At 39.5% G+C, this 26,140-nt stretch overlaps 1 protein-coding gene and 1 long non-coding RNA gene across 3 annotated transcripts in view; both read left to right on the top strand.

The window, feature by feature from the left end:
- The first annotated feature begins 16,022 nt into the window (after nt 1-16,022).
- On the top strand, nt 16,023-22,289 carry LOC124052012. The gene is made up of 3 exons (XR_006841908.1): nt 16,023-16,127; nt 16,721-16,778; nt 22,054-22,289. It is a non-coding gene; the product is annotated as an uncharacterized LOC124052012 (long non-coding RNA).
- A 1,228-nt stretch (nt 22,290-23,517) lies between these two features.
- mmp17a (matrix metallopeptidase 17a) overlaps nt 23,518-26,140 on the top strand; it is a 70,544-nt gene continuing 67,921 nt past the window's right edge. The window contains exons 1-2 of one of the 2 annotated variants that reach the window (XM_046375850.1): nt 23,518-23,609; nt 23,775-24,015. In XM_046375850.1, coding sequence (XP_046231806.1) covers nt 23,881-24,015 — 135 coding nt within the window. In that variant the 5' untranslated portion in view covers nt 23,518-23,609; nt 23,775-23,880. Of the gene's footprint in view, nt 24,016-26,140 lie in introns of both variants that reach the window. The other variant, XR_006841907.1, reaches the window with a different exon arrangement.

The raw sequence follows: 26,140 nt of genomic DNA, 5'->3' as shown, positions 1-26,140 counted from the left end.
TTATTGTTTTACAACTGATGGTTAAAAAGCTGTGACAGATTTCTCACAGTAAAACTTTTATATATGCTGAATATTTGCGATTCTTTTCTTTTTTTACCAACTGGGCCTCTTATTCTGTCATTCACAACCATTTATACATCTCCATCCTAAATCCTTAGCCCCTTCCTCCCTTCCCCCTTTCTTTTATCCTTTGCTCAATGTACAGGAACCCCAGGGTTGGGCTCGGGCTTCTGAATTTGTTCAATCATTCCAGCCACTGACGTACTCTACTCTATAGTCATCTCACTGAATAATTAAGCTTGCATTTTGTATCTGAAGAGTGGTCACAGTGACGATGCTAACATGTAATAAAAATAGAGAAATTAAACATTTGACTTGATGATGGCTCTGAATGGAAGGTTAAGAGATCGCCAAAGTGATTGCAATTCATCCTGCAGGGGACACGAATGTGTACACTCATTTTCAGAGCAATGCATCCAGTAGTTGTTTGACATTTATGAAAATCACAAATGTCAGCCTCACAGTGGAAGAATCAGGTGATCAAGTCATTAGGATTCATCTCCAGGGTACCAGGAAACATCAGTGCTAAATATTGTGTCAGTCCATCCAGCAGTTGATGAAATAATTCAGTCTGGCCCAAAGTGGATGACTTTATAATCATAGTTAAATATGTACTGCATATTTCCCTCAATATCCCAATCCCAAGACTAAACAAAATGTTTAATATGAAAAACAAAAGTGCCTGTTTTTCACAATAGATGAGTCTCCATGGAACAAGCTGCATGGAACTATCCCAGATATGATGTGGTTGTTGGTAGGCAAGAGGGTATAATCATTTTCAATTCTAAATGGAAATGTAATCAAAAGATAATTAAAGTATCACAAGTCTCTGTATGAATCAATCTGCATTTCAATCCCATGTTCATGCTGCATTGGTTTAACAATGCGATGAGAATAAAAATGGTGTTATTTTTGTAATTCAACTTGTCTTATAAGCTGTTTTTATGAGAACAGGAAACAGTTTACTCTAAGAGATGTGCTTTAATTATGGCATTTGCTGCCTCTTATATTGTTGTCTCAGAATGTTAAGTGCAAAGCCTCAGGCATAGATGAATACCTTGGTTCTAATGCAGACAGATAAGTGCATCTTTACACAGATAGCCCTTGAAATGTCCTTGCAGATGCATGAAACCAATGAATAGCCTCTCCTACAATGGCTCTTATCTGCTCTGTGAAACAGGGCTGCATGCAGAAGTTGGCCGCCACAAGACCAACCCACACAAACCGAGGGAAGAGAGAAGTGCAGTCAAATCCTCTTCTCTGATCCCATTGATGTTTAAGCTTAAGTCTAATTGAGGAGGTGCTCACTTGACAGAGCATGAGTCCCTCCTATATTACTCACTTAAGCAGCTCTCCTTCAGCTGGAAAAGATGTCCTTTACTCCCTGGTGTCCTGCAGTCAACTTTTAGAAGATCAATTGTAATTTGGGCTGAATAACCTCAATGACTTCTGATGGATTGCTCACATGGGCTCATAGAGATCAAAGGATCAATACATTTTAGAATATGAAATAGATGAGGGTTATGTGTGCTGCTGCTGATGTGATATACTCTAAACATACTCAGTTCATCCCTGCTGAGGATGGTTTTGACTTACAGATGAATGAGTTCACTGATAACATGTTGGTATAAAGGCTTGGCTTTTTCATGTGGGAGTTGTGCTGCTTTTTGTTGATTTTGAGGTGATGCATGTTGACACTCATGATAATTTGATTTTGTTGTCTTCTGTTGCTTGTGGATTTAGATTTATGATGGTTGTTGCCTAAGACAAAGAGCTTGCTTCGCCGTGTTAGGTTCGAGTATGAAGATTTCCAATTCATTTAGGACAATTAAAAAAAAAAAAAAAAAATGCAATCATCATAGAAGTTCCTCAAACACTTTAAGTCTGTGTGAAGTGATTGTTTGAAGCTCACCTCACCAGAAAAATGGATCTGCTGCAGTTACCGGCTTTGAAAACAACCCACTTCATATCGACAAAAGTATCCAGACACACGTCTTTATGGGGCAGTTTTTCAGGAGTCGGGCTCAGCCCCTTACTTCCAGTGAAGGGAAATCTTAATGCTTCAGCACACCAAGACATTTTGGACAATGCTATGCCTCCAGCATTGTGGCAGCAGTTTGGGCTGGCTCCACTGGTCCACACAGAGCCCTGTCCTCAACCCCATCCAACACCTCTGGGATGAACCGGAATGGTGATTGCGAGCCAGCCCTTTTAGTCCAACATCAGTGTCTGGCCTTGCGGAAAGCCTTTCCAGAAGAGTGGAAGCTGTTATAGCTGCAAAGCTGTCAATGTATTTAAAATGTGAAATCATTAAAGTCCCTGTTGGTATAATGGTCAGGTGCCCCAATACTTATGTCTATATAGTGTATGTTTGCCTTACTCATATGAGCCTTAGGGCCTGCCAAAGTGTCACTAGGCACAGTTTCAGATCTCATCTACAACAGTAAGGATGGTGTTCTTTTGACAACAATTCTTACCTAAATTTAAAACTACAGTACATTTTGTGGCCACTTGGGGGCAATACAAAAAAAATGTCAATGACATGATTTCCTCATACACTTGATATGGCCCAAGATATCCAGCAGATACAGAGAAACATTAGCATTCACTAAGAGTCATATCTGACCAGTGAATAAATATAAGTCCAATGTTTCCCCAGCACCTCCTGCCTAGCTCTTCAGTGGCGAGATGTTCCACTTTCTTCACATCATGCATCACGCTCATTGCTTTGTTCTTGTCTGCTCAGCGTTTCACACAGGGCCTTTTAGAGCTTTTTCCTGGAAACATTTGTCTGTTGTGGCTGAAAACAACACTGATGAGAGCAATGAGACTGAAACAAGCAGTCCATAAAACCAAGAAGAGTTGAGAAAGAGTTGAAACATGGTAAAATGCAATGGTGAGGAAAACTGCAGTCAGGTGACAATTATCGGTAGGTTTGTCACTTTGAGTTCCACTTCAGAGTACATAATAATTTGACCTATTATTAATATCAAATATCCATTATAGCAGTTTTTATCACATTGTTTTTGTTGCCTTGAGCCAATCAAACCTTAAAGGAAACTACAGTTTATCACAACTTGGGCTTTGATTTTATACCTTGGGCCTTTGTTTCTGTCAGTGAACAAAACATTGTACTCAGAAAAGTAATTACTGACAGAGCAAACAATCAGACAATCAGACAGGATAAAAACAAAACCCCAGGTTAGTCTAAATTATTTGGAAGAGAAAATGAAGGTGAATGGCAAAATTACTACCCGAAGTGTCTGGTATAATGAGTAGTCCCAGCTTGCAGGGTCAACTTTGATATATCCTATTTGCTGTAATTGTGCACTTACCTCAGGCTCGACACCCGAAAACTTGGTTTGGATAAACCTGCTGAATCACTGACCAGTTTTCAGTCTATTTTGATGTTGCTTCTTTCACTGTTAGAACAACCTTTACCGATACTATTGGATATTTAGATATTAGGACCTACTGGGTTATTTTTGTGTGATGTTCATTCTCACACATGTTCTTTCTTAGGACCATTCTAGCCTTAATAACAAGTGATTTTTATGATTTTCTGTGATTTTTTTTTCTACCATATATTGCTCACCATGACACCAACTACCTAAGGGAAAAAAATAAACGAATACAACAAAAATACAAAATCAGTGTGATAAACATTTTGACAAATCGTCAAAGTAAGTTATTTCAAAGACACGTGTTTTGTTCCACAGGTAAATATTTGAGTTGCATTTAAGAACTTCTCAGCAGTGTGGGATTTTCCCCATTGCGTTCCCCTGGAAAAGAACTTCTGTACACAGTGTACAGGACACTTAATCACAGGGAATAGATCAGTAGAATATGGAGTAACTCTGTGTGCTGCCAGCAGAGCCAGTACCAGGGAATAGGATAAAGGAAGATGTTTTCCTCTAAGAGCCTGTGGGCAACTGATCCTAATAAGAGGAAAGCACAGATGCAATCATGAGCTTGCTTATTTTCAGATAAAGTCACAGTTATAGCTTATGTGCTCTCAAACACAAAGTGACACATGCAAAAAAAAAAAAAAAAATCAAGGCGCTTGTCCAGTGAACCAAACTACAACTCATGTCAGGATTAAGGGCTTAAGAGATCAAAGGTTGTGAGTGTGTATAAATGAAAGATGAGCTGATCTCTGCATGTGTCCTTGCAGTATGTGTATGTGGAAGCATCAGACACTTTATATATTATCTATAGAATAAGTGTGGATTATATGAGCATTTGTGGACCCACTGTAGCTATTCATCTCAGTTGTTGTATCTCAGATCTCGTCCGCTTGTGGCCAGTGATGCTAGACTAGTGTTGGAGCCACCAGCCCATCACATCTATTATTCAAAAAAACATGTGTCTGCAGCTGTTTCCAGGCTCATTAGACAGAGATCATACAAAGACTGAGGATACAATTTTAGTTGTGAACTGACTTCAGTCAGGCAGCATGGATGCCACAGAGCTCATCAAAACAACCGTATAATACAGGGTGAGAGGGAAAGATACAAACAGATGTAGCCGTTTGCAGAGACATTGTCTTGTTTTGTCATATGCCAGAATAATCCTCTGGCATGCACTGTTTCCCTAAATCTGAGAGGGATTGTTTGTAAAACCCACAGACAGCAGCAACAGAGACATTTTAATTTGAAGACATCTTAAGAATAGGCAAATGATAAATATGTAGCATTTACAAATTGTAAATTCAATTTGTTTTTGTTTTTTCAATTTACATTGTGAATGAGGATGTTGACACAGAATACTAAAGGAATATCATATGCACAAAGGTGAGCAGATGTTACAGGAACATGAGGATTTAGTTGGAAGTCATTTTATACATTTGAAGATGATTGTAATACGTAAGAAAACCATTTTGACTGTTCTTTCTTTCTTTCTTTCTTTTTCTTGGCCAGTTTGCAGCTGGATGGAAACCAGTCGACATGACAGCCAACACTTCTGTCCTGTCAAGTTCTTCCTTCTCAGCTGGAAAAGGTTGGATTGCGCCCACCAGGTTAGAAGTGAGTTTTTGCTTTAAGTGAAGATGTTCTTGTATTTCAGGGTCTTGTTCGTGTGTGAGGGTACAGTGGAGGGTGAGGTTGACAGGCAGATCAATGTGGCATTAGCAGTAATGTGGGCATTGTACCAGACTGTTGTGGTGAAAGGGGAGATAAGCCTGAACCCAAAGCTGTCAATGTACTTGGCAGTCTATGTTCCAAACCTTACCAGTGGTCATGGGCTTTGGGTAGTGACTGAAAGAATGAAATTATGAGTACATGAGGCAAGAATGAATTTTCTACAGAAGGTGGCTGGGCTCTCCCTGAGAGGAGGATTAAGGAGCTCAGGCATCAGGAAGGGGCATGAAGTGGGGCTGCTGCTCCTTCACATTAAAAAGTTGAGGTGGTGTGGGCATCTCATAAGAATATGTATGAATTTTTCTGGGCATGCCCAAATGGCATTTTGCTTGGAAACATCTTTGCAATTCCCCAAGGAGGAACAGTAAGATGTTATGGAGGAAAAGGGACATCTGGACTACCGTCCTGCTGCAACTGGAGCTTGGTCCTGGATAATGGATGGCTGGATAGATGGGAAGTCTCAGCCTGACCTTGTCATTTCTCCAGTCAAGCTCCAGTCCCTTAGGGCTTTGGTTTATTACCTCAGTTACCTCAAAATGTTGACTGTGTGGAGTAAGTAACAGCACATATGTAGTTGGTTGTGGAAATGCAAAAAAAAAAGTATAAAACACTGGGAATTATTCAAAAAAGGTTAAAGCACGTAACAAAAGCACAGAACTTCTTTCAAAAGACTGAAAACAAGAGTTCAGGCACAGGAGCCTCAGCAGCACTGAGAGATACAGTGATTGCAGAAAAGATACAAACAATGGAGAAGTTCTCTGCTTGGTGCTTGGGTTGATTTAGTTGCAGCTTTTATTACACATGCTCTTTGATGCCCCTCCTTGTCTCCACAGATGCCTGAGTTAGTGGTGTAATTAAGGGAAAAGCCCCAACCCCCCACTAGTCCTTTCTGGTGTGCTCCACCCAGCCGTTTACTCGTATCCAGTTGCTAATTAATGAAGTGCTATGAAAGGGTTACTCAATCACATCAGTGAAAACATAACTCAAATACTTTTTCCTATGGGATGCTGCCAGTATCATCACAGCAACTATTCAGCAAAAGAGATAAATCACTTTGAATTAATGTAGATGGTTACTGACATGTGTTGAATGTTATAGTGAGCTTGAGTCATGGAACGTTTCTATTTGTGACGATGCTCAGTGTGCATACATGCATGCACATGTTTTTCTTTGCAAGTCAGTACGTATACATTTCTGTGGCACTAGTTCTGCATGGTTGCACAAAGCCCGGGCCCATTAACCAGATTCATTTGCTAGATTGGATGAACGTGGAAGGATGGATGAAGGGAGAGAGGACAGAAACCATGAGAAAGGAAGGATGAGACTTGGGGAAGAAAGTGATAGACAGCTGTGTGGGACAGTAAAGAGACTCGAGAGGAAGATAGAAATAGAGAAAGAGAAAAATAAATAGATGAAGGGAAATAGCAAGAGGAGAGGACATGCTCATAGGGGAAACAGATGGAAAGACAGAGTGAAAACAGGTAGGAGGCAGAGGAAGATTAAAAAGTGAGATACAAGGAAGGAAGGAAGGGGATATAGATGTGGGATCTTCTTGTGGAGGATAATGGCTCCCCTCTCCTCTCTCCTCTATTGCTCACTGAAGGGCACATAAGTGTCTGTGGGCAAATGTGTATCAGAGTCTGGGAAGCTTAGGCAATTTCATGGAGCTAAAGAAGATGATGATAATCCAGTTAAATTGAAAAATGGGAATGTCTATGGATCCTCGTTCATCCTGTAATTAATCCTTTCTTACATTCATACAGCCAGATAGTTTATATGATTAGGATTGACTGAGGATAATACTTCCCTCAGTGGTGCCCTGCTGAAATACTACTTGTGGCTCTGTGATGTACAAATGAACATTTACTTCAAGCTGTACATTCAACAAAATAGGCCTGTATTTGTACAGCAGGGTTTTAAGTGTGCTTCAGTGAAGCTTGGCCATAAATAAATCATTGCATTTTGTAGACCCTCTAGTGTTTAATGGAACAGTTAAATGGAGTGTCACCGGGATGGACAGGAGAGGTACTGAGGTTTAACCATGGGTGGTTGTGTGTGCGTGTGTGTGTCAGAAGGAGCCAATTTTGTCCTCTTAACCAGCTGATTGGGGAAAGTGTAATTGGGGGCTAAACTAGCAATCACAATTTGTTTTCACTACTCTTGTATTCAGCATAGGTCAACAGTAAACAAATAAACAACAACGACATGCTTTAGGTCAAAACAAATACTTAGGTTAGAGAGGACATTGGTCCTCATGGTTATAATAATGTATATATGTATAATGTTCAGAAATTTAAACTATGTTCACTTGCGGTTATAAACATGAGACAATTCTGACTCTTGTATTTAAGTCGGATGTTTTGTTGACCTGTCCATCCACCCCAACCTCTTCCCTTCTCTCATATCTCTTCTTCCTTTGTTTACCGTATTTTCCGCACTATAAGGCGCACCGGATTATAAGGCGCACCTTCAATGAATGGCCTATTTTAAAACTGTTTTCATATATAAGGCGCACCGCATTATAAGGCGCATAGGATAGAAGCTACAGCAGTGGTTCGGGTTGCGTTTTGCGTCCACTAGATGGAGCTGCGCTAAAGGAAATGTCAACAAAACAGTCAGATAAGTCAGTCAAACTTTATTAATAGAATACAAACCAGCGTTCTGACAACTCCGTTCACTCCCAAAATGAATAAACTGCTGTGTTATTATTTTTCCCGATGTAATGTCAGCGACGTAGTATTTTCGCGACACAGTTTATCTTTTAACAACAGCACGGTATAACAGGTAGTGCAACATTTTTATCACGTAGTGGACGGGAACTTTTCCTCGATTCAGTAAACACGTAAAAGAGTCTGATACCGTTACGGTAACTCAGACGTAAGTGCAATAACAATATAGTAACTCTCGAAATAGTGCAAAGCAATAACCATTTAACAATAACTCAATGTTGCTCAAACGTTACTGTCCATATTCACAATATGACCAACCTTGTTCAGTTGTGAACACACAAAAGAAACACGTAAAGCTCACTTTATCAGTTCATTCCTCATCCACGAATTCTTCTTCTTCAGTGTCCGAATTGAACAGCTGGGCGAATACGGCATCCAACATGCCCGGCTCGTTAACGTCGTTAACGTCGTAAATTTCTCTCAGCCACTCACTCATCTCTTCTTCGTCCATCCATCCCTTCGAGTTAGCCTTGATAATGACGCCGGCTGGAAAGTCTTTTGGCAAGGTCTTCCTCTTGAAAATAACCATGGGTGGTAGTTTCTGGCCATTAGCCTGGCAAGCGAGAACTACAGTGAAGGACGACTTCTCACCCTGTGGTGCGAACATTCACCGTACGTGCTCTCGTTTTATCCACAGTGCGCTTAAATCTGTTACTTCGGCCACGCCCCCTGACTACGGTAGCCACGATTGACCAATATTGATCCATAGATAAGGCGCATCGGATTATAAGGCGCACTGTCGGCTTTTGAGAAAATTTAAGGCTTTTAGGTGCGCCTTATAGTGCGGAAAATACGGTATGTCATTATTACCCCAGCCATTCAGCCACACTTGCTGGAACCAGTCTTCAGTCTCAACAGTCTCTATTTACCATACTGACACGAGAGTGGCACTGATCTACTCATCTAAATCTTGGCAATAACTGATTAAGCCATTACCCTAAATGTAACCAAGTAACTTGCTCCTTAAATATGTGTTCAGTACAATAATTTTCAAGGTGGAATACACACCTACAAAATCAAAAGAAAGAAACCTGTCTTCCTGAATAAAATGCCAGTTCAGCCCATAGGACTGGGTTTTAAGGCAAAGGCATGTTTTAACTGAAAGTATGTGCTTACACCACAGCTAGGACTCTGCTTTATGCCTATACAAATAGAGCTAAAAGGAAAAGTACTGGAGGAGGAAGCAGAAGGAACTCAGGTCAGTGCTTGCTATACTAACCAGAAACTAAGAGGACATCCTCAAGGTCTGCACTCTCAGTTTCTTAGCTGTTTGCGGTCTGAACTGCAAAAACACTCCAGCATTTAATTTTTTGCCAGTAAATTGAATTAGCTTTACATCCAATGTGAATGCAAATTGAAAAATGTATTAGACATGTTTCAAATGGATTAATTGTGCAGACCTATTTTCTTGGTGACACTGACCTAGAGTCATGTTGACAACATTACATCATTCACAAAAATGTGTTAAGCCTCTGGTGCTGAATAAAATCACTATGAACTCTCCCTGCAAATGGGCTCAATCATCATTCAAACAACAAAATACTATTTGAGGTTTGTAAACAGCCTAGATCCTGCAAATGATCTGGACAACATTAAGGCAGCTCCCCTTGTGAGGTGTCGCAGCAAAGTAGCTGAAGGTGATGAGCTGTATCTCAATGGAAACCTTTGCCTTACAAAATAAAATCTCTCTCCACTCATTTGTGCCTCAAAGAAAGCACAGAGGTCATTTTCTCGATTTATGAGGGACAACAGCTTCTTAGAGAAGCTGCTTAAAGATTGCCACTGGGTTATGCTTCACTAAATCTAAGAACTGACATTTTGAAGGTCTGACCCTTCTGAAGGGTCCATTTATCTTTGCAAAGCATCACACACCATTGTGGTGACCACTGTGCTCTCTGTGTTGATGTCTGTCTGAATCAGGTTTTGTAATACTGGAAGCCTGTATTCTTTAGGCTGTCTTTTACAGTGTTTTTAACTAAGAAATGACCATGAATGATCATGAAAAGCTTTGTTGAGCCAATTGGCTGTGATTTGCAAAGGCATTAAGTAAAGTCACAAGTTCCAAGCTGAGACAAGTCTTACTGTGCAATGGATTCTTAAGGAACAGATCACTGCAAAGGAAGGGAATAAAGAAGTAGCTTAAATTTAAAAAGTTGACAGGAGTACAGTGGACTTTATTACTGTAATGATGAGAGCAACTGGAACTCTGGCTAGCTGTCTGTCTGTCTCAGACAAAACAAGAAAAATTTTGGTCAGAGATAAAGCTAAGACCCCTGTGGCAACTCGAACAGGACATCTGAGCTCCTCTCAGATGCTGAACAGCGAAAAAATGGAGGTGTGGAGTTGCAAGGTTTTGAACAGTCAGTGGCACATGACAGTGAAACTGGGATTTATAAGGCACCTCACCATTTGGAGCATGAGGGACATGATTTGTGGCTCACACTCTACATCTGGGGAGAGTCGATCACTGTGCATGGTGTTCTAGAATCTCTACGGTGGAAGTCCCTCTCAGAAAAGAGGGAACAACAGTGCTGGAGAAGCTTGGAGAAAAGTCTGTGAATGTCCTTGAGTGGGACTGTTAAAGCCTGGACTTATAAATGACAGAATGAGGAAAAAGATGAAAGGATCCGAATATTTTTAAAAGCTGTAGTTGATGTTGAATCTACACACCAGTCATTCTAGGCTCTGGGATGATTTCTCTCTCTTGCTACAGTTGACCAAATCAGCCAGTTATGCTAGTCTTTTATTCCTGTGAGAAGCCTGGAACACACACGCGTGCACACACACACACACACACACACACACACACACATAAACAGGCAGAATTTTGAAGCTGGACTGGGGGTAGATGAAGACTGGATGGAGAATAGCATTATTTATTTATCAAGTTAAATGAAATTTCAAAATGAGGAGCTGAGTTGATGGCTGATCAGTGCTCCATGTGTCAAAAATAATCATAAAGTCTCATCAAATAGTTAGTTCGAAGCATACGATCGCTAAGATGGTGGATTAACAGTAGAAAGACCAGGAACAGAGCAGTGTGCACTCAAGCAGCACTGAAAAGCTGCACTCTGTTTACTTGCCCTCTGATGATTCCATTAATGTTAATTTAAGGGAGAAATAAAAAGAGGAAATGGAATATTTTAGAATGCCCAGAGCAGGGCGCATTTATTTGAACTGTGATCACATGAATAAATAATAAGGGAAAAGGTTATTCTTACGTGCATGGGATGAATCTCTACCGACAATGACAATCGTATCAATAAGAAGACCCACTGTTGTTGAGAGGGTGCCTTGTATCTCCTGTGAGTATGACTTGTTATAATTATGTGCTACTTTTTCTTATTAATAAGTGATTAGGGACAAGGTTAAAACACGATTTTAATTTATTAATGGGATGGCGTGAAAACCCCAGATTGACAGACTGAATAATGACTTTTGTCCCAATTCAGACAACCTTTCTCAACCCCACTGACAAATCAGTGCTGCAACCAAATCTTTAGAAAATGTAATATCGTGCAGTGATTTTCAGCTCCTTGACTGGCTACCAGTCCAGGGTGTACCCCACCTCTCGCCCGTAGTCAGCTGGGATTGGCTCCAGCTCCTCCTCCCCGTGACCCTGATGGAGAAGGGGTATAGAAAATGGATGGATGGATGGATTTTCAGCTCGTTTTCTATTAACAAGTAAGCAGTAGTATAGTGTTTAGATGGCAAAGGGAGGCACTTTAAGCACAGCTGTGGGCAAACAAGGAGCTGAAACATTTTCTGACTCAAATGTCAGCAGGCCTTGATTATGAAATTTAAAAATTTGAAATTTAGGCTTTCTCATTTCGAAAATCTGTAAACTTACCAACTAGTCGAAGTTTCTACCAACATATCCTGTAAAGAATTTAGCATCTTGTGCAAAAACGCTACTTTCACCAAAAAATATATCGGGCAAGATGTATGATCCAAGCAACTGTAAATACGACTTCTGGTGCCAGATGAGACTGTTGCAGCTCTTCAATAGCAGCTGCATTCCTTGTTTTTTTTTAACAACATGAAACCATCCTTCCTTGTGTTGATGTGGGAGTGTTTCTTGGCGTACTGGGCTCCTTAGCACCTTGTGAGGATCATTTAAATGCCACAGTGTATTTCAGCTTTATGAGACTAGAATTATCCCTTCACAGCAGCGCTGTTCATTTTGCATCCTCCCGGAAGAATTATGCATTGTGTCGCAAAGTATTCACCACTTCCCACCATTCAGCACAATGCCCTCAGCTTTAGGCATAACAGGAGGTTTGCAGACTAAATGCAAAGCTGGAAAATACACAGAAACTGCATTAATCTATTAAGACAGCACAGACCAAATTTAAACTGCTGTACCTCTTTGAAGCTTTAAAAATGTAGGCTTTTCTAGAGGCAATAGGGCCCTACAGAGATCTTACAAAAAAGTTGAAGCTGAACGTGTGAAAATCACATCAAATGCCCGAAGTGTGAAGAAAGCACATGTGAACTGAGAACACATCTAAGTACTCAAATGTGCACTGCATGCATGTGGCTTTTGGACATGCGTTTTTTTCATGTTGTTTATTTTTCCCATGTGTGAACTACAAACACATTAAAACCCAACATGTAAAAAAATAAAAATAAATGTGAACTGAGAGTATTTTTTCCCTGAAAACACATGTTTTTGATCCATGTTCAAATGGGATCTCCACACTTCAAAATGTGCGTTTTTCTTATCACATGTGCAGGTTATGTCAGCTACATGGAAAAAAAAAAGTTCACACACATGTCCAAAAACCACATGTTTACAGTACACATGTGTATTTTCACGTGTGGGGATTTGATATAGTTTCACATTTTTTTAAGGTAATGCTGTAAAATGTTGAACACCAAATGCCTTTAATTTTTATCCAACAAAATAATATAACATTACTGTATCTAACCCATCTGTATACTGATTTATCCAGTATGGACTGACTAATTGTCTTTTTAATCAGGGGTGCTGCCTGTACTTAATGAATTCATTCACACTTTGTTTGCTTTTTTTACATACTTGGTTTATTTCTATCTTTATATGGCTAAAACAAGCTGCCAGTAGTAATCTGACATCAAGGGGCAATGGCTGTAACATAGCAACATTTTTGAGGCATTTTATTATGTTTAAGCAAAATACTATTATACTTCAAAGATGTGATGCCTGCAGCGTTCACAGATTTGGACAAGGACTCATACAGTACAAGGCGCTGGCAGCCAATGGCGTAGAGTCAGATCTTCCTGCTGTCTTTTCCCTCATCAGCATTTGCTAAACTGCCAGAGGACAAGCTTTTAACACGGCCAGCAAAACTGTCAAAGTCAAAACATTTGGCGGTGTAAACTCCAAATAAGTAATGGGCAATGCCTTATGGGCACTCTTAAAAACAATCTATAAAATATTTGTATCTCATTCTCTTCCCTCCTGGCACTCCATTTAGTAATGCACTCCCATGTCACATTGTGTCACAAATAAAAAGGAATGATTTAACTTTTTGGAGAGTTAAAACTTTAATATTTGACCAGACCTGAACCTTTTCGTTCTATACCAAGTTAAGAGACAATGCACCTGATAGAATCACAGATCCTTCAACACACCACTCTGCAAATCTGAGATCTGTAGGACTTGGAGGAAGCTGCAGGCTGGTAATTAAGCTGGATAACTAAAGAGCTATTAACCCCACTGTTTTTACTGCTACTTGCTAATATTAGAGCCTTTAATTGGACTCCTTAGGGCGTTTCCATGGCCTAATTCTGTCTGTTCCATAGAAAGTGAGAAAACCCTTTGGTGTAGAGAGCCATGTACTAAGCTACAGTACCATGATAAATTAGAAGCAAGCCTTTTCGGGAACCATGTATTTAGATATATGCCAATAATAGATTCATCAGAACACAGGATTTGGTTTTCCTTTTAACATGATTTTTTTCTTGTACCTTGAAGATTCTTTTCTTGTACCAGTGTCACCTGAAATTCATTCAACAATTATTCTTGTTTGACTAAGTGCATGCACTTTTAAGGCCAGCATAACTCCTGTGGCTGTTGACGAGTGTGTAACCTTGTAGCACTTAAGCACTGCCTCATACGGACACGATGCAAATGAGGTAGCACTGATATTTTCTTTGAACTGCTGTACTTGCTAAACACTAGTTGCTGATGTTTTTTATTGTCTTGCAAGCAAGACACAGCAGGCCTTCAAAGGCAAGCAGCATTCACTGACAAATACAAATTATGGGAAAGACGTGCGATGGAATAGCAGGATGTGTGAAGAGCAGATGAAAGGAGAATATAGAGAAGAAGAACAAGAAGGGCAGGGACAGCGACTCGACCATTGCTTCCATGATGCATTGCTTTGCTGTTTCCCCTATGGTGCAGCTGTTTGTTATCTGTCAGAGTCTGTACCGTCGAACCAAAGGTTAGCAAGCAGTACTAACTAGCCTTTCCTTTGCTTGGTAACATTGAAGAATGGAAGCTAACTAGACCACCCAACACAAACATATACACAAGGAAGTGAGCATTATTTCCATAACATACACAATTCAGCAAGCAAGTCTGAGGAATAAATCCATGAATCTGAAAGCATCGAATGCCACAACATTGTACAGTAGTTCATCAGGCTATAACTGGATTTCACAGCTCTTTTGTATCAAGGTGATTTGTCTGTTAATCGTTAGACGTATGAAGACTTAATCTGTCCTGGATTGTCCCAGATTTTCAAAGTGATACTAATAAGCATTTTGGAGGACGAGGGAGCTGAAACCAAAAGAATATTCTGAGAAGTAGAAAGTGAATTTATTCATTTATTTTTGTAAAAATGCATTTAAAATACAGAGGAGAAGATCTAGTTTGTGGATTTTGGTTAGTTCTTGTAATGCAAATTGCAATTTCTTGAAACCACTGGTTTGTTGCTAGATTTTACTAGAATTACTTACTCTTTGTGCTTGTCTGCTTTTGTTTGTATGGTGACTCAATCACTATCGTAGATTCTTTGAACACAAGTGCCCATAGAAAACTATATTAGACTCTGATTATTATTCAAAAGATGAGAGATGCGTATCTACAGCTTGTAGATCCACACCCTCCTGACCTCTCTCATTTAAGTATCCCATTTCTGCTGGCACTCATTCAGACTCAAGGGAACAGAGAAGAAGGAAATGCTAAATTTTAGCTTCAGACATTCATCTTTTTTACAGAGGTAGTGTCTGCATGGAGCTCTCTTTCAGCCAGGATGTCGAATTTTATTATAGTGTGCTGCAACTGGGCTGTAGCCACACATTTAATCAAGCGTGTAATCATACTATTGTCACTAACAACAAATGGAAATGCATTCTGTGATTAATATGCGTGTCATGAAAGCAAAATATAAGTGTACACTGCAACATTAGTTCTATAATCACCCTCTTATGGCCCTCTTAAGGGTTGGCCAGTCGTGTCTTCATCTCTGCATGGTAAAAATTTGCATACACATGCTCAGTCAATGGGCATTAGCCTACAGGAGTCTTTTAGGAGTGGAACAGCAGGAAAGTTGGTTGCAGGGGTCCACCTGTGCTCAGAGAACTGGAGGCACACTGCATAACTAATGTTCCATTTCAGAAAGTCAGAGCTCTCTAATGGAGCTCTTTAGGCTTCAAGGGCAAAAACTTCATCCTCTGAACTAAATCCAAATATTTAACTGGTCACACCGGCGTGGGTTGCCACTCTGGACCCTATAAGCTTCTCAGCAAAGGATGAGAAAGCAACAATCTCTAATTCCAGACACAAATCTGACAGTCACTGTACAGGAAGTCAGGCTGAACCACCACTTCCCACTTATCCTGTCACAGTGAAGCTGGGGGACTATCTAGCTGACTCAGGTCTGTGCACCTTAAGTTTAATTCTTGTGCTATTTTAAAATTGAAATAAGAAAGTAAATTTCAGTACTTCATAAAAAAATGGATTGCTTGAAATTCAGTATTTCGCAAAAAGAGTATTTTAAATTCAGATATATGTTGTACTTATTAAGCAAGTTGGAAACAACCCAAACATCTCTGTATTTGGTTAATGCATAAATCTTTCACGTCTCTCTGGTCATGGTTCCAGACCTCTGAATTGCCGCCCACATCTGTTCAGCAATTCAAATAGGCCCAGTGTTGTGCCCACTGACAGCTGTTTAAGCCATTCGAAAACGCAGTCAACCAAGAGCGGGTAAGTCATCTAACTACACTGAACTACATTCATGAAAAATGGTGGCACAGAAATGGCAACAAGTGTGGATGATATTAATGGAGCTTTGCAAGTTATTGTGAGACTACATATAGAAATAATAACTGTTAACCTGACCTGTTAACGTATGGTAAACTGCTACCACATCTTCCATGTTAGCTAAAAATGACTTGCTGACTCTTTTTCACTAGCTATTGATCTGTTAAGGTGGGCAGAATGAATGAAGTGAAACAAAATGTGAATTCAGTCGTACTGTTAAGCTCTTTAGCAGCAAATACAAATATCATATGGAAAAAACTTGTACTTCAGTTAATCTTCACTTTGATTAGAAAAATAATATAATTGATGAGCCTCAGTTGTTCTTGCTTAAATATTTGAATTTAATACCAGTGCAATTTTGTCGACAAAGAAGATCTTGGCACAGCAAGTATAAATGGATGCAGCCACACCAAGCTTCAAGTAACATTACAATCATTCATTTTTATAGTGTATGTCATACATACAGACTCTCAACAGGAAGGCACCAGACAAAGTGTGTGTAATTGGTCATTGTCTTCTCATTATTACTGAGGCAGTCTGGCGTCTCTTGAAGGCTCATCTTATCTGGACCTACAGACACCCAGTATGCCAAGTGTGAGTAACCATGTCAGTGCACAAATTAGGCATTCATATGAGACACAGAATAAAACATTCCTCCATGATCATAAATTTCTGCCATATTTACTGTGTGTTCAGGCAAAATGCATAGTGAATTTTAAAGACAGCATGTCGATCGGTAAGACGCTATTAAATGCAAATTTGCACTAGGGTTAAACAAAGATTACTTGAAATCTGAGTTGAAAATGTTTTAATTCACACAAAAAATATACAGGATACTATAATGAAGAAACTTCTTCATAAAAGTAGCAACAAGACAGAGGAGGCATATAACAGAAGAAAAAAAGAGAGACAGGAGAATGACATTCAATCAGAGGCTGAACTGAACACAAGCATAATGGCACACCCCTACGGACAAGGTCAGCTGGGGTCCATTGCTAGTTAGCTCATGCACAAACAACAAATAAAAACAAATGATCCAGCAGCAAAATTTGCACAAATAATGCAAGACGAAAATTCACTAACTTAAGTGTGAACGGGCAAACACAGATGCACAGTGAGTAACGTTTATGTCCCCAGTTCAGGTCCTACCTTTGTTAAATGTCATTTTGCTCTCTCCAAATGTTTCCTGACTCTACATAGAAGCAAATTAGAAGGAAATTCCCTGTGGTGACCTGAATTCTGTGGAGTCTGACAAGAATCAAACCAAAATTCCTATTCAAATGAAAAATCCCTTTAATTACAGCTCATTAATTACACTTCTCTGCGCACAATGGTTTATCAGGCAGTGAGTGTGATTGATAAAATGATGTTGGACATTGATAGGGAAACAGAGAGAGAGAGACTAAAGGGCTTACAGTGCCGCCGTAGGAAACTGGAGGAGAATTGGTAATGTTTCAGTGATGAATGATAGCACCAGCGCATCTGCGGATCCTGTGAAGGAGCGAGGAGAGTGCTGTTGATCTAAATCATTGATGACTCTCACTGATGGCTCACGCTGAGGTCCTACCGATGAAAAGAACAAGTTCTTAACACAGAGCACGTTTTCTATTAGAGCAGTCACTGTAACAAGACGAGAGCAGGTGTGGGGATTGCCTCTCTGCTTTGACCGCTGTAACACTGACAGTGAAAGACCCCATCTTTAGAGGACAAAGTGGGAGTTCAGACTTCCTGTTCTGTGGATACAAAATCTTGTAATCTCACAACTGTTGCACGTCTTGAAGTTTTCCTTTACAGATTAGGTGTGAGAGTTTTCTTCCAAGTACCTAGAGGAATAGCTTGAAAAATTAAGAAATAAACTGATAATTTGCTTTCTTGTGATGAGAAAAGCAATATCGATCCTCTCACCTCACTCTCAGCAAGAGAGTGAATAAGAGCAGGTCTTGAAATGTTTCATTATTTCTTTAATTTACTTAAGATTCCACATAAAGAGTCTTCAGACTAACTAAACAAAAATTTGTATTTCAGCAGACAAAGTGCTGGCACCCCTTGATTCTGGCTTCGATTTGGGCTGTCCTTTATCTTTGGAACAGGAGCAGTTATTAATGAAAGTGTCATTGTGTTAGGGTGATGAGAAAACCTTACAGGTTTATAAAATCCAACATAAACTTTATTGATCCCACAAGAAAGGTTTTAAAAATGACCCTCATGTAGGACTTAAATGGGTACCCTACAGCAGACAAGGATAACCAATAGCTTTTATGACGGTGTTAAGAATAAGGATGATGCATTAGTATAATGGTAATGGATGTCGAGCAGCTACAGCAGTTCACTCTACGTTGAATGTTATTGTTACAACACACACATAAACACAGACTCTCAAAGCTATAACACATGTAAAGCAATCTCACGGCAGAACGCAGCTCTCGAAGGGTTTTTTTAAATGAGGCACTTGTGTTAAGAGGAGTACAGTACTCCACATGCTGAAGAGGCACTTTTCTCTCCTTGCATAATGCTAGCTTTTCTTTCTGAACATAACGGTTTTTATCACTATGGAAAATAAGCAACTGTAAGTCAAACAACTGCATAAACTCATATGCAACAATAGTCTGTGATCATTAGATACTGACTTAGTGTCTGGTCTTTCGTTATGTCACATTGTAACAGATCCATTGCTATCGTTGAGTCAGAAGCACTTTTAACTGCAGGTTTTCCATAAATACACTGGCAGAATAGAAGTGGTCCCTAGGGTGACAGATGCTGGATTTGCATTTGTCAAAACCGAATTTCTCTCAACCCACGATAAACCACTCACCTCTCCAGGGTGTTTCCCTACATTATTTCCAATGCATGCTGCAGTGAATAGATAGAATTAAATTTTTTTCTAATGCCCTGTGCTGTTTCAATAGAGGACAGGAGGGAAAAATGGCAATTTAAACAACTGAAAAAGACTCTTTGTTTCTATAATGTGTTGTTTTTTCCTGTACTGCTGCACTAGAGTAAATGTGAACATCGCTCGGAAACATGAGAAAAATACAGTTGAAAAAAGCTGAGACACTTGAGGATCAGGGTCTGTGAGCATCACGGTCTCATCTGCATAAATAAATAAAGAACAAACGAACAAAATGATTGTTTATTTGCTTTGAACCTTATGGCACTCACATGTGACTGACATGCTCTTTCATGCCAAGAGATCAGAGGTGAGTTTATAGTCGACTGTGGAGCATCTCGGTGTATGGCATGGTTCAAAGGGGGAAGATTTTTCCCCGTATACTAAAGGACCTCAAACAGTATGTACACATGTGCACTGTATTGTTTAATACTGTATTCAGAGTAGCATACATAATGTTTACTTGCTATTTCTTCAGTGAGACCAAAGACAAATTTGTTCTATTCTAAGATGTGGCAAAAAAAAAATTGTAAGTCACTTCTATTGGCCAAATCGTTGACTGAAAAAAAAAAAAAAGATAGATTTTCTCACAAAACTGAGGTAAAAGCTCAAAGCATCAGTGCCTGTGTGTGAATTACTCCACAGTCACCCAAAAAGAGATGCTTCAGAGCTCATGACAGTTACTGTAAAACTTTTCACAAAGTACAGGGTTTGACATACTGTCAAAACACTGACAGTAGTTGTGGTTTTGGTAAACTGAAAATAGTTGTACATATCCTGCAATCAATAAAACAGTATTTTTTTTTATACTTTAAAACTTATATTTAGTAACCTCCTAACACGTAGGCTCAATCGATAATGTTTCCTCTTCTCTGAAAAGGGAAAGATACCAGTTACAGCCTCTTATTTGGAACAGTCTCCAAATCTTAAAGCCAAATCTGAGATCTTAAATTCAAATCAGTTTATTTGAAAGTACCTTCCATTGGGTGCACAGGTGGTACAAGGGTAAATTTCCCATTCGGCGCCACAGACCCACGCTTTGCACACGTGTAGTTTCATACAACCAGGTCAGATGAGACATCATCATAACCACGAAATTGAATGTTCTGCCATTGTTGTAGATTATTGTAATTAACTACCAACAACAGGAGAACAGTTAAGGATTTTAATTTTGGTCATGATGTCTAATATCATGCAGTGTGTATAACAAAAAACAGATTTAATTTGGAACTATATCACAAGTACGAGTGTAACATTAACAATGTAAAGTAGTTAAGACAGATTAATGAATGCCATGATGGTTTTTAGCACCACAATGTTAACTTGACTAATGGCGAAGCCCATTAAGCAGGCCTGACAGTATGAATGCAAAATACATTATGTATGAATTATGTTATTGAATTACAATCCCAAACACTGTCTCCATAATCAAACAACATTACAGCAGGCTACACAAAAACATTCACATCGCTCCTCTATGATGCTACCTGACATGATTCGATGGGATAGAAAGATATTTGACAATACTCATTTATCCTCAGGATATTACCCTCACCGATGCAAGAGGTCTGCAGCCAACTTGGCACGAAATGCTGCAACAAATATTAAAATGCATGTGTTACAATGGCAGCCAGCAAACTCAATTCAGTCCACATCTGCACTGGGCAATGGGTTTTCCTATAATTATATGCTCTAACCAAAGAAATTGAGCTAGATTTCTTTGGGGAATAGTCTGAAGAGGGTGAAGCACTTCAGGTAAAATGTGCAGAGCAGACTGGGATAAGTAAATGGATATTTTAACCTTCTGTTAATATAAAACTGAATGACTTAAGCTTCTTTTTTGCTTTTTTGCCAGCAGCCATGCTGTAAGACACAGTACTCAGATGCTATAATTAGCATAATGTTGTGGCCATACAACAAGTTGGAGTAGGACTGGAAGCAGTAAAGTTGAGAAGTTTTAAGCCTTCAGCGCTACAACAGCAGAGTTTAATGCTGCTGAGAAAAAAAAGAGCATATTTTTCACGTCTTTCTCCTCTGGACCAGTGATGAATGACTGCTGTAATGGATCTGAATAAGAAATGGAACCAGCTGAGGCAGTATGCGTGTGTGTATTGCCTTTCGTGGATTAACTGATTGAGTGACTGATTGACTGATTGATCATAAAATGTTCTTGGATTAACCAGTGAATGTTGCTAATTATTAAGATAAAACAGTGGACTGATTAAATTGTATTATTCATTAACTGCCACTCCATAATGTTTTCATGCCAAATAGATCTGCAGTTTAGCAGTTTGAGTGCACTTCTGTCATGTTTTCTAAAATATGATAAAAAGTGTAATGAGGGGTATAAAATCTTTGCATTTCATACACATGTGCACTTTCTGCAATTCAAGGAGCAAGCTTCTGCTAATATGAGTATTTAATTGGGTGTCAAGTGTTTCCCAGCACATTCTGGGGCTCCTAGACTTTAATGGCACAAACAGCCACATCATGTAGCACCAGTTCTCCAAACCTTCTGGTGCAAAATAATGATATAACTGTTAAATATTACATAGAAAAATATTTGAAATGGAAATTCAATAGTTCCAGCCGTAGATCAACTGGATAAGCTTAATTTGTGTATGTGGGTGCTCGTGCCCATGCACTCATTATGTGTTTCTTTGCAGTCGAGACACGAGGCTGTGGTGTAATAAAGGAGAACTGTGAATCATTAGTAACAGTGCAGTAAGGTTAAGGAGACTGTCTATCAAAGTCGACACAGAGTAGTTAAGATGCTTGCATGTGGGTGCGTGCATGTGGGTGGGCACCGAGGTGAGAGCGTGTGTCTGTGTATATATGTGTGTGTACGCATTATGATTCAGCATTTAAATTGATAATTCACCTTGATGTTGGGGAGGGCTTAGGGATGATTTTCAAGTGATTACAGTAATGCTTTATGTGTTCAAAATGCCTCCTGGAAAATGTTCTTTTTTTTATTCACAGTCCACCGGAAGCTGGTGCAGGGTCGGGTTCAGGTCAGCACTGCAAAACTAATAAGAATTCAGTCTGACTTGAGGACATTTCATGGAAGTGGATAATTGCCATATTGGGGAATTGAACCTGGTCCAGTTGAAGGATCTTTTTGGTCATAAGATCACATTGACATCCCGAGTTTCAAACTGAGACGATAAAATGTAAATTTGCTTATTGCTGAAGTACTTTCAAACTTTAGACTTTTAATTGACATCAGGCTGCCTTTGACTTCATTTATTTTAAATGAGGATTTTATGATGTGGATTTAACCTTGGGCATGGCAATCATTCTCGTCACTGAGTCAGATCCACCGAACAAAACTACTGAGCAAAACTGTTTGCCTCCGGAGGAAATAGTAATAGTATTACCATGACACCAAAATTATTAGACAGCAGTCGCACTTATTAATCACTGGGTCATCAATTTTCCTATATCCCCCTACATAACAAACTGTAACAAGTAGGCTATCTTTTAATTACATTCTTTAGGACAGGAACTGTTTTATCTTTTTGATGACTCGTGATTAAAGGGCAAACAGATTAAATAAAAGGCGCCTAAAAATGAATTAAAATTTTGTCACAGCTGTTTAAATAAAGTCAGAAAAAATCTCAAAAGTAGCGGAGTGGAAATTTGAAAATTGAACTTCAAAATAAAAGTACGAGCTAAAACATGGTGATGGATCCGAGTGGGCACCCAAGAAGTAGGATCGGTTCAGCAGTTCAGCATGGAAATGTAAATATTATACAGTACAGGAGGAAAGACAAAGATGAAAGAATAAAATAATAAATAGGGTAATAAAAAGGCTCTTAAAAGTTTTTTCCTCTTCTTTAAATTATTATGTTTAAGTATTATGCTCAATAAAATTATATATTGTATTCTAAGTATTTAAGTATCTATATCTAAAACAGCAAACTTATCAAATCTGTGTAAAATTCTTGAACTACAGTCTAAATCTCAAAATATTTTTATTTCTGGGTTATATCTTGCTCGATTTAATTTACCATTTAAACAAAAAATGTTTCAAAAGCAAATTAATAGAAGTCAATACAGCCTGGAGTGATGTTGTATAATTGTGTATAAGCCTATTGAGAACTAGCAACATACAGTATTTGATTTATGGCGATATGACACAATGAAAAGGAGCAAATGATTGGTCTATTATGGCCTAAACAAATTCAACAGCTCTGAAAATTACTATTCATTATTTACCATAAATCATTTCAGCATAAAGTAACTTTAATGTCTTTCACATTGGTCATTTTTTATTAGATTATTTGGCAGCCTTTATCGCTTTATCCGAGATATTTTAAAATGTAGGGACTTCAGCCCCTGAAAGGTTTAGAGTCCAGACGCGAGGGTTTTATTTTGGGAACGGTGTCCGGAAGTTGAATAGGTTATTGTTGCTGGCTTTAGATTGATCTCTGCTGACTGAAACTGCGCGCAGCTGCTTTCATTATCCAGCGCTCGAGACGCGACGTGGTGCTCGCGCTCCTCGCTTCGGGGACATTACCGATGATGGACGTGTTGTAAGACAAGAACACGCAGCTTATCTCTCACCATGACAACTTAAGTGACAGTTACACGTGCAGTTTGGCCGAACATAAACTGCTTTAACGGTCTCAGGTGTTTTTTTTTGTTTGTTTCTTACCAGCACCGGTTTTTAATGTGTTTTATGTGTTTGCGCTCAACAGTGAGGTAGACTTATTATACAGGAGTGTCGGCGTGTGATTTACCCCGTGGATGCGGCTGTTGGTGTCGGTGACTGAGCCCTGCAGGATCAGCCTGTCATAGGGCATCATGACTTCTCTGGTTGTTTACAAGTGGATGAGGAATATTTCTCCGGAGATGCTGCTGTTGGTGCCCATATTGTGGTTTTTACCTCTGATCGGAGCGGCTCCTTCTGTCACTACCGAGCAGCTGGACACGGGGGTGGTAAGTTTTCCACCTTTTCTGTCTACTCTAAAGAACGAGGGGTCGGAAGTTTTCCTGCCTTGCCTGCGCCGGTGAACGTGTCTTATTCTGTGAAGCCCTACCATGTTGTGTGTGGCCGTGGAGTGGCAGCTTTTTCCTCTCTTTTCGTGGGTTACTCTTGAACGTCCTGGAGAGAGCAAGTGCTGTCTTCTCCCAATACTTGCTCTGAATTTTAACGCCGCTCTGCAGTCCAGCGAGGCAGAGCAGTGGCACACACTGCACGATCAAAAAAAAGCAAAAAATTTTTTTAAAAAACTGTAATGTGTAGCAAACTTTATTCATCTGATCAGGGAAAAGGAAATCAGTGCGTTCTTCAATACCCTCTTATAGATGTATGTGAAGGGATTCGCCTTGGCGTTGTATCGACCTCTTTCACAGTAGGCTGTCACACATCCTGTGCTAATAAGAGGACTGGAGCTCCCTGCATGGGGCACACTGAATCCATGAGATCATAAAGGTTATTTTATCAGGGCTTTTCTCAGTCTTGCCTAAGAAAGGCTTGATGCCAAGTTCAGACAATTGCTGTGTCTAAAACAGAGGATCCCATAGTGTCGTCTGTGATGGAGCATACAGCCAAATCCGATCACTTTGAACCTGAATCTAAACCCATGTCGATTAGTGCCTTGTCTTTTACTGTTTAGCGTGAGTAATAAAGGAAGCCATGCAGACTGTAAAGTAGATAATGCATCATCATCATCATCATCATCACAGACCCACAGCATGGACAGCATACAGTCAAGACTGAGGTTAAGGCAAGAGTAGTAAATGGAAGTTTATACTGTATGCATGAGTGTATGTTCTTGGCATTTTTCCCATTAGATGGATAGCAGGTCAACACTGTGCTGTATGTAAAATATTGTTATTTAAAATTTTCAGCAAGGGGAAAAGTTTTAGTTCTTGTCTTGTAAAAGATCTCGTCTTTGTAATTTCATCTCTGTTGAACCAGCATTTTTCGACAATTTTACTCCTCGGGGCAACATCAAGTTGCTGCTCATCCCAACTCCCGTCTCGCTTTTCTTTCAGCGCTCAAGCTCTTCGCTCTGAAAGCTGCGCTCGGGGATTAAGTTTTTCTTAACAAAGACTCAAATAAGAGCATTAAAATAGTCCACTTTCTATTTTTTAACTTTTGTTTTGCTTCAGGTTTTTCGTCCACCTTGAGGCGATACCCATCTCCTTTCTTGACTTACTTTGTATACACATCTCGCACAACAGATGTTTTTGTTGTGAGATTGTGTGGGCCATTTTAATCCATCTTACACTGTGTGTGGGCGAGTCAAAGAGAACTTCAACTTCAACAAATAGTATTAAGGCTGCCTAAATTTGTACATAAGTTACATAAGCTGAGAAATTGTTCCTAAGAGAGAACAGTACACACAGTACGCTCAGTAAGCTGTCGTATCCACGCTTTCCATCAGTGTGAAATACCCAGACTCATCGCTGAGGCGGATGCCAACAACCCTGACATCAGGACATGGTCTGCTGCACCTCAGCTCCGAATCAATTTTATTCTGGTTTTCCGAAAGGTCAGTTTGGCCACATCTGAGAGGGTTTTCATCATATACTCACTTCATTGCTATGTAGCTTTGGCCACAAACAGCCAAACCATTGAAACAAGCTGTTACGTTAACAGAACAGCCCCTCCATCCTTAGACTTAACTTCTTGTCTCATTTTATTTTCCATTTGCAACATAAGTCTGTGCTGCTCCCTCTGAGCCCTAGCCACATCTTCCAGCTTCATTTCACCATTTTGGAATTGGTAAGAAACATTGAGAAATAAGCTCATCAATAATTTTCAGCTGGTGTTCAGTCCACTAACAAAAACAGGTTGAGCTCCAAAAGAGATTTTTTAAAAAAAATAATTTGTCTCTCTCTATGGTTGGTCAGACCTCTGACGAACAATCAGCTGAAAGGTAAATGGTGTCAGTGTCTGGCAGGCTGTGTATAGCTACTGACCTCTTTTGAAAGTAGACAAATGAACACCGGACACGTCATCTATGGGTGAAGTTCGTCACTATTACTGTTAAAATAAATGAATAGATTTTTGTACAGTAACTCTCACACAGTTTTCTTTTGCTTCTGAAACACT

The sequence above is a fragment of the Scatophagus argus genome, chromosome 20, assembly GCF_020382885.2.
Source record: "Scatophagus argus isolate fScaArg1 chromosome 20, fScaArg1.pri, whole genome shotgun sequence".
NCBI classification, from domain to species: Eukaryota; Metazoa; Chordata; class Actinopteri; family Scatophagidae; genus Scatophagus; species Scatophagus argus.
Note: the sequence above shows the minus strand (reverse complement) of the source record. Positions and strands in the feature narration are given on the sequence as shown.